General features: G+C 47.0%; 4 protein-coding genes across 4 annotated transcripts; 3 read left to right on the top strand and 1 right to left on the bottom strand.

The window, feature by feature from the left end:
• Positions 1-240: 240 nt before the first annotated feature.
• PAAG_00422 (BAR domain-containing protein) lies at positions 241-1884 on the bottom strand (the record flags this gene model as incomplete). The annotated part of the gene is made up of 5 exons (XM_002797838.2): positions 241-910; positions 989-1269; positions 1339-1454; positions 1511-1678; positions 1758-1884. 5 exons carry the CDS (start codon positions 1882-1884, stop codon positions 241-243), a joined length of 1362 nt encoding a protein of 453 aa, XP_002797884.1.
• A 1013-nt stretch (positions 1885-2897) lies between these two features.
• On the top strand, positions 2898-4061 carry PAAG_00423 (hypothetical protein; the record flags this gene model as incomplete). Its single annotated transcript, XM_015844009.1, has 4 exons — positions 2898-3050; positions 3115-3253; positions 3380-3427; positions 3679-4061. 4 exons carry the CDS (start codon positions 2898-2900, stop codon positions 4059-4061), a joined length of 723 nt encoding a protein of 240 aa, XP_015700344.1.
• Positions 4062-7314: 3253 nt separating this feature from the next.
• Positions 7315-8575, top strand: PAAG_00424 (methyltransferase; the record flags this gene model as incomplete). Its single annotated transcript, XM_015844010.1, has 3 exons — positions 7315-7389; positions 7445-8227; positions 8339-8575. 3 exons carry the CDS (start codon positions 7315-7317, stop codon positions 8573-8575), a joined length of 1095 nt encoding a protein of 364 aa, XP_015700345.1.
• A 3450-nt stretch (positions 8576-12025) lies between these two features.
• PAAG_00426 (N amino acid transport system protein) lies at positions 12026-14279 on the top strand (the record flags this gene model as incomplete). The annotated part of the gene is made up of 10 exons (XM_015844011.1): positions 12026-12237; positions 12323-12336; positions 12422-12494; positions 12563-12894; positions 12989-13129; positions 13217-13431; positions 13533-13730; positions 13842-13869; positions 13962-14077; positions 14181-14279. 10 exons carry the CDS (start codon positions 12026-12028, stop codon positions 14277-14279), a joined length of 1428 nt encoding a protein of 475 aa, XP_015700346.1.
• Between the last annotated feature and the right edge of the window lie 581 nt (positions 14280-14860).

Consider the following 14860-nt stretch of genomic DNA (forward strand, 5'->3'; position numbering starts at 1 on the left):
GACGCTGAGAAACATTATAGCGACAGTCGCGCAAAGAGGGAGAGAGAGTGTGTGTGTGGGTGAGAAAATTGAAAAGGGAAAAGCTTGCGCACATGGAAGACATTAAGAGATTCGATCTGATACCAGCAAAACAAACATTCAACATTCATTACCAAAACGGGGCATTCAACTTTCGTCAGTTCATTTCTTTTCAAGAACTATCACAACAACAATTAAAAAAAAAGGAAAAAATAAGTAAAATCACATATTCCCAGCACCAACGAGATGCCTCTTGCCTGGAGGCGGCGGTGGTGGCGGCTTTTTAGCTCGCGACGGCGGTGGCGGCGGCGGCCCTTTCTTACCCATCGTACTCACCGAGCTTCCCGCAGCCTGTTGTACCATCGTCATACTTGCTGCACGCGACATCACGCTGCCATTCGACGTCGCGGGAGAAATAGGTCGGCCGGCAGGGAAGTATCGGTCGGGACTACTTCCCTTGCCGAAGGATGCGTCATCGGGTGACTCCGGGTAGTGTTCGTGGGGTCTGCTGGTGCCGGTGTCGGTGCCGGTCGCGGTCGCGGTTCGGAGTTGTAGTTGGGTGTTGCGGCTGTTACGCTGTGCTGGCGAGTCGTCGAATCGCGGCTGGTGGGTGAATCCGTCGAACGTTGAGGTGCGGTTTATGGGTCGTGGTACTGGTTGTTGTTGTTGTTGCAGGTTCTGTTGGTATGAATCGGCGGAGTAGCCTCTGGGTGGGGATGCAGTTTGGTACGTGGATGCGGACCGGTTGGATTTGATGGCTGGACGGGATTCTGGGGATAGGACTGGTACAGGCTCTTTGTGCACAGGTTCATATCGATCGTGAAATGAGTGTGCTGTGTTTGACCGATTGCGGCCAGGCCGTCTGGATAAGCCGCCTTGCGACTGTGTTTGACTGTATCATTAAAGTTAGTGTGACGTTCAACGTTGCAAGAGGGGAAGTGGGGGCGGTCGATTCTCAGTGAAGACTCACCCTGCAGGCCAGTTGTTTTTCAGTCGCAATAGAAGTTCTCGACATTGATCATAGTAGTTGAGTTCAGCGTCCAAAAAGGCCGCAAGGTCGGCGATACTGTCTGCTTCAGCTTCTCTAATGTCTTCCATGCGCCGATAGACGTCTTCAGTGGACTCCTCGTATTTTGCCTTCTGATTTCTAAGTTCCTCCTCCATTCTGAAGTCCTCCCGTTTCGCCTTTTGCATCTTCGTAAGGGAAGCATCATATGCGATCCGACGGGTTTCCAGCTTCTTTCTCGCGTTCTAAAAACACATATTGTCAGTCACATCGGACGGTACATCCCACATTTAAATCTAGAGAGACGCCCATACCTGATACTCCTTCATTTGGACAAGTGATCGATCGAGCGACTCCAGCCAGCTGCTAGTCGCATTTGATATGTAAGTCTCCTGGATCCTCGCAATACGTTCATTTGTCCGCCCAAAGCCTAGAACCAAGGAATCAATATCTTCCCGCCACAACTGAGAAAGGAATCCCACTCACCGATAAGACACTGTCCGAATTCTGAAGTGCTTTCGAAGTCTTCTCCGTGGCTAACCATAACCCCACCCATATATCCGACTGGAAGAGTCTTTTCCTTATCGTCTCCTTCATTCCGCTTGGACAGAGCTTTCATGTAAGTTGTCATTGATCTTTGGAGTCGTTCCATCCCTGAAACCAAGCACGGCAATAGTTAGCAGAGTACAGCAGAGTATTAGATTAGCCATCTGCGTGTTCTTCAGTCCCTCACCTTCATGTCTCAAGTTCATCTCCATCTCCAGCGCCTTAAAGTCATCTGAGACATTGGTTTTCGCTTCTGAACCCATGCGCTCCCCCGCCCACTGCTTAAAGCGATCGAGTTTCTTGTTGACCATCATCTTGAAAGGATTTCGTATGATCGTGGGATGGGTTTAAAATGCCCCAACTTCCGCGTCCGACTTTTTTGGATTGCAGAAGAAGTAATGGTAGGAAAGAATTAATACTGCGAAAGAAAGGCTTCTTGTAAGGGTAATTTTAAATCAAAGAGATGCCAGGGCCCGATAGCTGACGTTTCAGGTGCTTTGCGGTTTCATCAACATCGATAGGAAACAAGCACAGGGGTAGTAGATGTGGTAATGATACAATGTAGGATTGAGATAGCGAGAAAAGGGGGAACAGGGAGGCAGGGAGGCAGGGAGGCAGAGAGGGTAGTAAAAGTGAGGAGAAGAGCGAGTGACAATAAATGACTGATTAGTGAGCAGCGGCCCAGAGGTTCAGACAGGGTGTTTCGATGCACTGCAGACAAGAAATGTTGGAGGAGGTTAACAAGTGGCGGAGTCAAGTTGACGATTATCAAGGTCAAAGTTAAGATTCCAGGTCAGGTGACACGGACAACAACGACCTCTGTCTGTCGCATTCACCGTTTATTTATTTATTTACGCATGCGGTGGGATATTCTCGTTCATTAAGTGGCAGGGAGGAGAGGAGGAGGAGAGAAGAGAACAAGACGTCCGACGGCAACTAGATATGGGATGTCGTGGACAAGCGAACAAAAGGGCCAAGCAAGCATGGTAATTAACCACCCCCAGTGTCCTGCTTGCTTTGGCTGTCAGGCAGTTGCTTGGTGCAGTTTCACCTTAGAGTTGCACTAGAAATATCCGTGTTCCAGGGGTCTTCAACCATTGCTCACTCACTCTCTCCCCAGTTCTTTCTTGTCAACGTCTTCTGCACAGTAAGCCGCTTGGGACCCAGGGCAGACCTATTTCAAATAAGTACTTCAAGGCTCCAGGTGCAATAAGCTTCCCACCCAACGGCGAATTGCCGCTGGCTCAAACCTGAACCCGGTAGAAAGATAGTTTCCGTGTCTCCATTAGGCAAACGAACAACATAAACAAAGCAAACGAGAACAATAATGACATTGCCCAATGGAATCCCTGCCTTTGTCTGCCGCCCAACCAACATTCAGATTCAGCAGTATCAAGCTGGTTTTTTGAGTTCTGGCGTTCGGCACAAGAAGCGCTGTGGGACCCCATCACGTCTCCCGCACTTGGATCCATTGGTCCTTGTATGCGATTACCCAACGCTTAGTGCTGCAGGGAGGTTGTTTAGAGCGACGACCCAAGACCCAGGATGGCTGGTTGAGAGCGATCGACCGCTTAGGCCGTCAAACAAAGCACACATGGCAATCCGGCGCCAAAGGAGATCTCGCCCAGATATGCACTTGTCTAATTCCTGATGGCCTGACCTGCTTCGTTTATGGACTCGAAGGTTTGAAGCGCTGGATGGAGCGTCATCAGTTCTATTTTTGATACCAAGCGCACTCTTTTTTTTGACATGTAACTAACTTTGGTGAAGGTTCATCCTGGTAGCAAACGTCATGAAACTAACTTCTAGTGTTTTATCTCGCGCTCTGCTATAATCAGGAGCACCGCGCCATTGGCCGTCATTTTAGTTTTATTTTATTCTGTTGAGAGCATTTTTGCCTGTCATCAGAGCTCCAAAAGAGGAAACAAAAATTACCTCGTCTCTGAGTGATATCGAGTTTTCCCGCATACAAGCTCTCCTTGCTGTGGATGAATGTTATGAGAATGAACCCACAATCCAATATAACTACGGCTGTATTACAAAGGTTGAGAACAATCTCAGATCACAGAATTTGTCTGATAAATTGCCCTTACTGACTGTCATTGAAGCTATTCTGGGAGCATCGGCATCGATTGCCAATTTTGCAAAGTTCGAATACACCATTCCAGCTTCATTCTCAGCCTTCAAACCCGATAATGCCGGCTGCACCGTTCCTGCCAACCCGTCCGATTTTTATGAAGATGCACGGAGCTCTTCCAGCTGCAAATCGCGGATAAAATATCTACACACAAATATCAGAAACTCCAAGTGTCCATTACCCTTAAAAGCCAAGCATCAGGGAGGTCAAAATGCTTTCATGAGACATAAAAAATCTATCCGTCTACCAAAGGCCAGTGGCTTTCGTCAGCACGTCTGTTGTTTGCGCGTTGATGACGTAGTCGACCGCACGACGAGTGATGAGGTGGCCGGCTTCATGAAGTCTGGTGTTTAAATTCTTTTTGACCATTGCCAATTTTCGCAATTGCATCACCTTTTCCTCTTGACAATGAGGGCTTTCACATACTGTGACCCGTTCTCTGCTATTGCGATTTCATGATGGTCAGTGCTACTGTATGCCAACTTGATAGGGAAGGAGATCGATTGGTTTCAGGGCGGCTGCCAGGGGTACGGAGGGGGCGGCTTGTCTGTGGGGGGTAATGGCTGTGGTCAGTCCAGCGAGTGGGGTCGATGCGGCTTCTATCGGAATTGAGAAAGTTTGTTGCGTTTGCCAATTGGTTTCTTTCAATCGACTAGAGACGTGTCTTGACGGTCCCTTTTGCCCCTTATCTATTGCTTAACTGATGTATGTCGCGTTAAGTGGAAATCTGTATGGCTCTGGGCAATTGCACGTGTTCAGCATACGAACCATCTGAAGCTTTCATTTCATGGCGTGCTGCAAGTCTGTCCCCTGGCTAAGAAGGGCAGCTGAATTAGCCTGCTTGATGCATCGGACTAAATTCAATCATCACGCCTTGCCTCCCCTTCCTATACATTTCAATCCGCACCTCGGGTTCTACTGTGTTCGCGCCAAATTATTCATTGATCCCTGAAATGCCATCCAGGATTCACTTCCTTTTGCTCCCCTGAAACAACTTGGCTATGCTGTTGCTCTCAGACGCCACTATCCACTCTGGCATTGTTCCCGGCCCTTAGTTTTGATCCTCGGACGGCCACTTCGATAAGTACATCATCAGATTGTTCTGTGATGTGACTTTCAACAATCATCAGTGTTAGTATGGCGAGATTGCACTTTCTATACTGACGAGGTCTCTTTAAGTTTAAGGGGTGGGGGCACTAATAGCAATGAAAGAGAACCATCTCTAATAAAGCACCCTGTGTGGTACATCTCTCCCATGATATCACGCCCCAACTATTTCCTGTCTAGGTACTGCACTCACCGGCTAATATAGGTACAGAGGCAAATTCTAGCCCCTCTTCCGTAGATGGTTGGGCCCGAAAAAGAGGGCTCGATCTAGTCTTATTTTAAACAACATAAGATGGACACCATGATGGACTCGACAGCTAAAATATTTTGTTTGAATGAAAACTCGGGGATGATTGCCGGTTCGGCGGGTTGATTTCGGTAAGAAAATGGGTATATTTATATTTACGCCGTGATCATAGCTTGTGCATTTGAAATCGACTTAACATCTGAGATGTTCATATTATATTGATCTACGTAGCTGTTGCTATTATTAATTAATGAGAAGTCAACGTGCTTTAACCTGGTTTAATGTGTGCCGCAGCTTGGCCAGATGTTTAGCCAGGAAACAAATTCACTGTCAACAAACATTCTTACCTCAGTAGCTCATCCTTATCTTCTCTTTTATTCTTTCCCGTCGCCCTTGATCCTCCCTTCATGAATAAACACCGATCAATTCTAATGTTAAACGTCTCTTCCCCTATTCACAATTTGAATGAGGGATATATGTGTTACATATGTGTTCGTTCTCTGCAAGAATGGCTCTCTCTGCTTGGAGCAGGTATTCGGCGGCCAGGAGCCTGCCCATTACAATACGGGTATCTATTTCTATTTTGCTTTCTATAATCCAGTTGCTAGGTGAGAACTTGCATCCACTGCCAACTGGTAATGCGTGAAATTGTTTTGCTGGTGTTTTGCATGTGGAAGAAATAAGCCGGATTGAACAGCCTATTTAATGTCATATCTGGCGATCCTTTTGATCTCCGTGCTCAACCACAAGAGATAATACGGTTACTAGCCATGGAGGCTTTTCTCACTCATCAACAAATCTGAGATATCTTTTTCACACACTACACCAGGATCATGCAATGCTCAACATAAACAGGAGAAGAGACTTCTTTCAACTGATGCCGTACCTTCATTCTGCGTCTGGGAAATGGTGGAAGGTCTGCAATGTCATGCTCATCTCATGTGAGTCATTATTGCTTACTACACTGTGGGTAAAATAGAATAATGATGTGAATAACAATTTGCACCAAGCAGCCATATTTTGGGGGAGGTGGCTATCAACCTTTTAGTATCATGTCATCATGAGATGTTGTGGGGAAATGATCTTGTGGCTGAAGTAGCGAAGCCCTGGTCTGGAAGTTGGAACTCAGAACTTTGGACTGTTCGGCTACAAGCTTCCATGTTGCCTGAAATGGTATTGACGAAAGCCAAGGGACGCCACCGCTATTGCACCATCTGCCACAGTGGAGAGAAAAGCCCGTGTGGTTTGGAACCGGGGTGGTGGATCTGCGCCCTCCCTTTCACACCACAGCGTCGACCCAACAGATTTGGTTGCGTGGCGATTTCACGCCGGTTTCTGTGGTTGCTTTCTCGGGGGTTCAAGCCGGAGGAGCTCTGTTCGTCAAGTTGAAGCCTTTCTGGACGCTATGTGGGTGGGGTATATAGCAGCCTTGGGACTGTTGATTTTGCCTGAGGCGGCTCCACTTTACTGCGGGCCGGCCACGTTCGCGCCGCTGAGAAATATTCGTTAGCCTGTGAATAGACATCCAGATGTTCCAGAATCTTTAAAGGAGCAGCCAATCCAGGGGCCATGGTTCGAAGTTATCATTTCCATGTTTGACTACAATGAAAACTGGATTCAGCTCTTCCGAACCAAGGAAGTATTGAAAGGAGACGCATGGAGTAAGTGATTTTCAGAAGAATAACCTGCCTGACTATTTTGCACTGCCAGAGTTTCCTCATTCTTCGTCTCAAATGAAAATCAAAGGCTTTGGAATAATCCTAGTGCAACCCTTTATGCATGTTCCACACTTCAGCAGACAGTAGCAGACACACTAGACACGGGATGCGGGCTGTCATCCGCCGAAGATAACTTTAGAACCACTCATTCTTACTAACTGTTTTCCCCTTCCGATATCCGCGATTTTAGAACGTTCAAATCCAGGGTGCTAATGCCGTATGTAGAAAGGGGCCATGGTGATTGAGCTGATCCTGGTCCGCTTTAGCACTATGGCTAAAAGAAAGCCGGTGAACTCTGTGCTGCGTGGCAGCACAAAGAGAATCTTGACCCCCCAACCTCCAAGCGATGGTGGGAGGTTTCGTACAAAAATCTGGCGGTTCCCCAGGTCCAAGGGTGCCAACACCCAAAGTCTAACAATATCCTGAGAGACCCGCGTGGTTGACATCAGATATACCACAATCGAATTGCTTGTGATAATTACCGGATGTACCATTTATATTTTTGCTTTGCACTTTATAAATCCCCAGAAGAATAATGTCAAACCAACCCTCAGGGAGGACAATTGTGCAACCGTGTGCACCGAATCCTAGCGAAGGGATTGATATAGATGTAACAAAAAACTTTCCTTCATCCTCATCAAAGCTTAAACTGATATCGTAAACAGACAGATTTTGATACCAACTCTATCAGTGCCACAGTGGGAGGATCATCCTTTGGAACTTCCATATCTTCTTCGACCCTAGAATACCGATATGGTTATTTGCCCCCTTCAACCCTAACTAGCCTCGCTGCTCAAACTAACCATCAATCCCGGCGCGTAGAAAATGGAAGAAGATACCATGGCTACCACAGCGGATCGTACCTACTACCGAATGACGAAGCGGAACAGGAGCGGCTGGATCTCCATCACCACATATTCCGTCTTACACTCGGCGGCCAACTCTTCCGCGCACCCATTACCGCGCATCCTGAAAGAGTGTTAGATTTTGGGACGGCAACGGGGATTTGGGCCATTGATTTTGCCGACGAATTTCAATCCACCACGGTGATCGGAAACGACTTGAGTCCCATTCAACCGTCCTGGATTCCTCCCAACTGCAAGTTTTATGTCGACGATGTCGAGAGCGAGTGGGTTTATCCTCCAGAGGAAGCGTTTGATTTTATCCACGGGCGAGGAATGGGAGGGAGCATAGCGGATTGGAACAAATTATATGGCCGCATATTGGACAATCTGAAACCTGGCGGGTGGATTGAGATGCAAGAATATGAAGCGTGGGTTCACTCCGACGACGATCCGACGCTACAGAAATGCCCCAACACACTCCGCTGGCAAACCCTGGCTGATGAAGCGAGTACAAAGTTCGGAAAGAGGCTAAATTCTGCCTCTGAGCAGAAGGGGAACTTGATCAAGGCCGGTTTTAAGAATGTTGAGGACGATATATACAAGGTATATATATAAATATTCAGTCCAATGTTTCCTTTTTTTTTTTTTTAAAAAAAAAAAAAAATTCTTTATAATTCTGCTGCAAGAGATATATACTAATTATATTTCTCCCAGGTCCCAATGGGAACATGGCCGAAAGATCCCAAACTCAAAGAGATCGGCGCATTCCAGATGGAACACATGTGCAGCTGTATCGAATCGTTTACATTCGCCCTTTTCACCCGTATTCTTGGCTGGGACCTAAAAGAGACCCAGCTATTGTGTGACGCGGTACGAAAGGAATTCCGCAACCCCAAGAACCACCTCTACACTGTATTCCACTTCGTCTACGGCCAACGGGCAAGCAATTAAAGGACATCCCGGTACTTTGAATTGCCAACGCATTTATTTTGGCGTACTCAATTCATGCGAAACACGATTCCTTCCGTGAGCGCTGTACGAGATTTGGGGGGCGGGGGGGGGTTTCTGGTAATGGTTATATATGATATCCCTTGACGCTGGGGTGTTGGAGCTACACGATGTTGACCTTTCCATGGCGTATAACTATATGACTGAATTTAATGACTGAATTTAATGAATGAATGAATGAATGAATGAATGAATGAATGTAGTTAAGGCACTGGAGCAATGGGAGCTGTGTGAGAACGGGCGTTGGCCTTTTCCCCGAGCGATTCTCCCGGGGGAGCACCTGGTCACGTGGCGTAGCTACGCGGAGGAACCCTTGGCGGTTGCTCCGGGGATACTCTCCACCGCTTTCCCTGGTTGGAAGGGGGCCAGACCTATTCATAGCGCCACTCACCACACCCCACCCACTTCCCCCGCAGAGAGCGAAGTGTTGTATATTCTATTTTCTTCTGTTGCATTGGACGCTCATTGGACTTGTAGCACATATATGAACCCCTTATAATTTTATTTAGGCTCCAATCTGACAGGTCGTTTATATATCCCATGATTTTGTCATTTTGCGGCCCCCTTCCCCCCCCCCTTCCCCCCCCCCCCACACACACCCCCCTGGCCCCCCCGGCCCCAAAATAAACCAGGTCCCTTGAGCCAGCTCGTATTTTAGACCTTGAAAGCTAATTGACTAGTCGGATGGTGATATCAAGGAAATGACGCATGTCTCCGATATCGCAACGTTGCGTGTTACCTTGACGTGCAACTTTGACCACTGAGATATATCTACGATGGTTCTTCCGCTCAACAGACACGGATTGAAGGGTGGAACTATGGACTCCAAACGAAGTTACCAGGGTTGGAGGAGGCCAATGGGGGACGAGAGATCAACCCAGCTCTCCAATTCCTGACGGCCGGGAGGATATCGGGATGTTGGTTTTAAGATATTGGGGGAACGAAAGTTTAATCGAGTTAGGGTCGTTTTGCGGCATATCCAATCGTTAAAATCCAAATTTTGCTTGAACGGCCGCTTTATATATAACTCCCAACATTTTTTTTTTTGTTGGCGCTTAATCACTCACCGCTGGATTCGGCTAATGCGGAGAGAAAAATAAACTTCTGGTTCAGATTTTCTATCTCGGGGAAACCGTTAGCAAGATGGGAAGTTCGCTTTATACGTATGGCAAGATCGAGGAACGGGGGAGAGAGAGAGAGAGAGAGATCTGTCAGATTGATTTAGTGCGAACGGAACCGTAGGTACTCGGTGTTGTATTTAATGGCAAAGCCAGATATCTCAGTTTTATATTTAAACTGTTTCGCTTTCCCTGGTTGCTTCAACGACGGTTTTCCATTCCAGTTCCCCAGGTTTCCATCTTATCTGGTTCCAATCAAGTCACCACAAGATATCACTTTTCCGGGGCAATCTCCCAACGAACATCCGTTGCTGCAACAACTTTCGCGTGCTGCCGTGGTATAGGCGAGGAGTAGGTTAATGATAAAACGTCATGGATTTTGACACTTGTTTTGGATAAAAGATAAGTGAAAAAGCGATCTCGGCATTTGATTAAGCGATTTCGGTGTTTGGTGGTGGCTGGTTAACCAGGGCTCCGTTTAACTCAAATTTTTACGGGAGTATGCATGCATGCATGTATGTATGTATGTGCAGCATGCACAAGATTATTCAGTAGCTTTGACAGGCCGTCTGTAGCCGATTTCGTATCTGGGGAGATGACATATCTACCCAGCTTAAGCCTTTTTCTCCACAACATCTTGTTTTATTATTAACTCATCGTAAGATGTTGGTTGTTGGAAATTTGTTGTCGGAAACTTGTTTTGAAGCGGCAGCTTACCAGAGAAGACCGGCGCTGGGCGCTGGCGCTGTTTTCCTGCCGCACTGTAAACAAAGGGTAGCTATATCCGAATGTTAAGCGCATTAAACGAGAAGCTTAGCATCCCTACATCACATCACAAATCTAACTATGCAAAGCAATAACTATATCCAAATATGTATCAGTTCGCCAAAGGGGAACGAACACAGATCCAGTAAAGCTAGCAAACCAAATGAGCACCTCCTATAGGCAGCATCACGATCATCGCTTTCTGATGACGAGAGCCAGGCGTGGCGGCGTACAACCAAAAAACATACCACGTTTGATAATAATTACAACCAACGATTGCGAGGCTCACACTCCACGGAAAATGCCTCCGCATATATATATATATATATATATATATATATATATATATATTCCAGTCTCACAGAGTGGCAGTGCGGATGTCATCAGCCAGCAAACTCGGTCCCTGAGGTTCGACGAAGCTGCGAGTCACACGAACAAGCTAAGACGGCCTGTCTCAACCTTCTCCATTGAGCCTAATTCAGGACCACCTGGGCATTCTACAGTTGGCCCATACCGCAAATCGACAAGAAGTGCCGCTCTCCCCCCGCCCTCTGGGTAACAACAGTATCGAGAATCTCTCATTGCTTCCCTGGCAAATCGGGGGCTATTTTTATGTCATCCTGGGGCACTAAGGGCGTCTTGGCGAAGCTTGTTCCCAGCCTCCTCATGCCGATCGCCGCTCCTGCCGCTCCTGCCGTCCTGCCGTCCTGCCAAGCTCCAAGCTCCAAGCTCCCAGCTCCCGTGATCATCACCACAAAATAAGTCTATCGCCAACTTCAACCTTCAAGCCCAATTGGTTATTATTAGTAGTAGTTTCATATAGGCCTACAACCCATCAAGCAAACCGGGTGGCTATTCATGCTACTGTTTCCCGGTAATTGTCAACTGGTGCATGCAGGACTGGAACTTGACGTGGAGCTTGGGTGATTTGTTGTCGCAGAAAAAAACAAGGAGTATGAGGAGGTCTTGCGGGAAGAGGCGAAAGGGGGCGAAGGAAGAGGCGAAGGCGAGGCGGCGAGGACGGGGTTATTAATTTTTTAGCGGGTCCCCTCTCCGCTTCAAGCAGATGTGACCCTCAACTGAGAGAGGGTTTTTATCTCGAACTCTGCTTGGACTCTATGGTTACGAAACTGGGGACCCGGGAGAATGCTAAATGCCCATCCACTATTGCGCAGCAGTGCCTCGGTTCCCGGATTCTGAGGAACTACTTCAACTCGTTCCAAGGGAACACCAGGGGAGTTTGGCTGCCAAACCAATATTTCTAAACGGTTATTTTCCCCCCCCCCCCCGCGCCTCTTCTTTGCTCTGGAATTCACATCTCTCTTTCTCTTACTCTTTCATTTTATGTTTTTTTCCCTTTTGCCCCTTTTCTACATCGCCAAACAAGTCGTATGCTATAATACTAGAAGAATTAAGAATATCCATTATCACTGTATTGCCATAACGGCTTTGTCGACGCTCTCTTATAACCTCAACGCCTTCTGTGCTGTCGAGGCTAGGTTAAGGAGCGATGGCGATCACCCTGGAGGGCGAGGAGGTTCATTCGGAATATGATGGCCAGCAACAACGTGATGTCCTAGACAAAGTCGAAGATGAAGAGAAGGTCCATCTTGAAAATTCGAATTCACTTCCTCCATATGAGAAAAATGCCGAGTCCAAACATGTTGATCCCTTCGGAAACGAGGATTCGGCTGATGTGAAATATAAAACCTTGACTTGGTGGTATGTTTTTCGATCTTCCTTGCGCCCGTCGTATGGTTGAAGATACCCAGCCATTATATTGGCACTAATTCGTATTTCGATCTAGGCAATGTGGACTACGTATGGACCTACATTCACTTTTTTTTCTTGAAAAAAAGGGGAATTCGTGGGTAGAGAAAAGATTTATTGATGTTTTTCTATGCAGTTATGATCGCCGAAACTATGTCTCTGGGCATTCTGGCTCTTCCATCTGCTGTTGCAGCATTGGGATTAGTCCCGTGAGTCAAACCCTAGGACAACTGCTAATGTGGCACATGTCTAATTCTCTTCTCGCCTTGTGTTGCAGGGCAATTATTGTTCTCCTGTTCATTGGATTGTTGTCGACATACACTGGATACACCATTGGCCAATTCAAGCTTGCATACCCGCAAGTCCACAGTATGGCTGACGCCGGTGAGATTATTTTGGGAAGATTCGGGCGCGAGCTGTTAGGAGCTGGACTACTCCTATTCCTCGTCTTCATCATGGGAAGCCATATCCTTACGTTCGTCGTAATGATGAACACCCTCACCAATCACGGAGCCTGCAGCATTATATTTGGCATTGTGGGGATGATTGTTTCACTTGTCCTGACACTACCACGGACCTTGGCGAAAGTCTCCTGGCTTTCTATTGTTTGTGGGTTCTCCCTTGCCTCATCTTTCAGCAAGTCTGTTTAACAATCATGTCATACGGACCCAAATTGTTGGCTAATCTTTAACCCGGGCTCCAGCATTCCTGAGCATTTTTAGCGCCGTCATGCTCACGATGATAGCTGTTGGCGTACGATCCTCTGGAAATGCTGTTGATGCGGTCGTCCAGACCAATCTTTACCGCGGATTCCTGGCTGTCAGCAATATCATTTTTGCCTATTGTATGCTTCCCCCCTTTCTCCGCCTGCCAGTATTCTCATGCAATCCTGTTTTCATCGATAATAAATCTAACAACAACATACAATCAGCTGGCCACGCCGCATTTTTCGGATTTGCATCTGAGCTTAAGGATCCCCGTGATTATACCAAATCCCTGCTAACACTCCAAATAACCAACACCACCTTCTACACCACTACGGCCGTCGTCATCTATCGTTATGTGGGAAAAAATGTTACATCACCCGCCTTGAACTCAACGGGACCCCTCATCAGCAAAATTGCATACGGGATTGCTTGCCCGACTGTATGTTTTCTCTCCCCTGTTCCACCCAGAAAGAAGACAAAAAAATCCCAGTTCTTGAAGCATGAAAACCCGTACTTAACAATGTTCAAAACTATTAATAGATCGTCATCGCCGGTGTCATTAACGGGCACGTTGCATGCAAATACCTTTACGTGCGAATATTCCGCGGAACAAATCACATGTCTAAACGGAGCTGGCTCTCGATTGGGACCTGGGTTGGCCTCGTCGGCGGGCTCTGGGTTGTCGCCTGGATCATCGCGCAAGCTATTCCCGTCTTCAACAATCTTCTCAGCTTGATTGTAAGTTCTTGCTAACGACCCTCCCCACCTCCCTTTTGCCGGTTAAAATCAAAATCAAACAAAAGAGGGAAACTGGTCAAAATAACTAATGTCCCATCCCCCGCACCACAGACCGCCCTCTTCGCAAGCTGGTTTACCTGTAAGCTCAACTCTGACCCCTTCCCCTTTTTCTTCTTCCACCTCCCCTCCTCCGCAGCCAATGAACTAAACAAGCCAACGCAAAAACCGTAGTCGGTGTGAACGGTATGTTCTGGCTCTTCCTAAACAGAGGCCGGTACTTCGCCAGCCCTGGAAAGATATTCCTGACCCTCCTCAACGTCTTCTGCGTCCTATCCGGAGCACTTATTGTACGTGATCCTCCGAAAAACCCCCCCACAACTAACCCCCCCTTTTCTCCCCAGGCGCCCCCTACTCTCAGTCTACCGTGTCTAACAAAGAAAACCCTTGCAGTGCGGACTCGGCCTCTACGTCTCCGGCAGAGCGATCAGCGAAGATGATGGTGCCGCTGGTGGCAGCTTCTCCTGCGCCAACAACGCCGTACATGTATGAAAGAAATGTGCCGAAGAGCCAGCGACCGACAACCAAAGATCTATGCGTGACTTCTTCATTCCTTATCTTCTCTATTTGAGTGCATATATTCTGCATTTCTATTCTCAACGTACAACAACCTCATCAATGTTTCCTCCCTTTGGGTTTCCTTAAGGTTATTTCCTTCCTGAGCTTGTTAGCTTGGATTCAGCCTTGTTCTGCCTCGGGATCTCAGTGCCTTGTTTTCGCAACTTATTTTTTTTTTTTTTAATAATTCTTTTTATTTTTAATTTTTTGGAAAGGCGTAAGTGAAACGAGGCGCAAGGCATAGCAAAAGCAAGTCAAGCGTGCTATGATATCCTTACATACGATTATCATCTGCAATTTCGTTTGCAAAGAGTTAAATTTGTTTTTTTGAATGCTCTTGTTTGTTCCCCCTCATCACCGCCCCCCAGCCTTGTTTTTTTTTGAAGGGTCCCATTCATATTATAAGAAGCATGGAGGGATTGTGTATGATAGAGAAAGGAGAAAGAAAGAAAGAAGGAAAGATCTTCGATAAAGCATGTTAGACGTGTTCTACTCGACGAAACCCCCCCTTCCCT

This window comes from Paracoccidioides lutzii (assembly GCF_000150705.2).
Source record: "Paracoccidioides lutzii Pb01 unplaced genomic scaffold supercont2.1, whole genome shotgun sequence".
NCBI classification, from domain to species: Eukaryota; Fungi; Ascomycota; class Eurotiomycetes; order Onygenales; family Ajellomycetaceae; genus Paracoccidioides; species Paracoccidioides lutzii.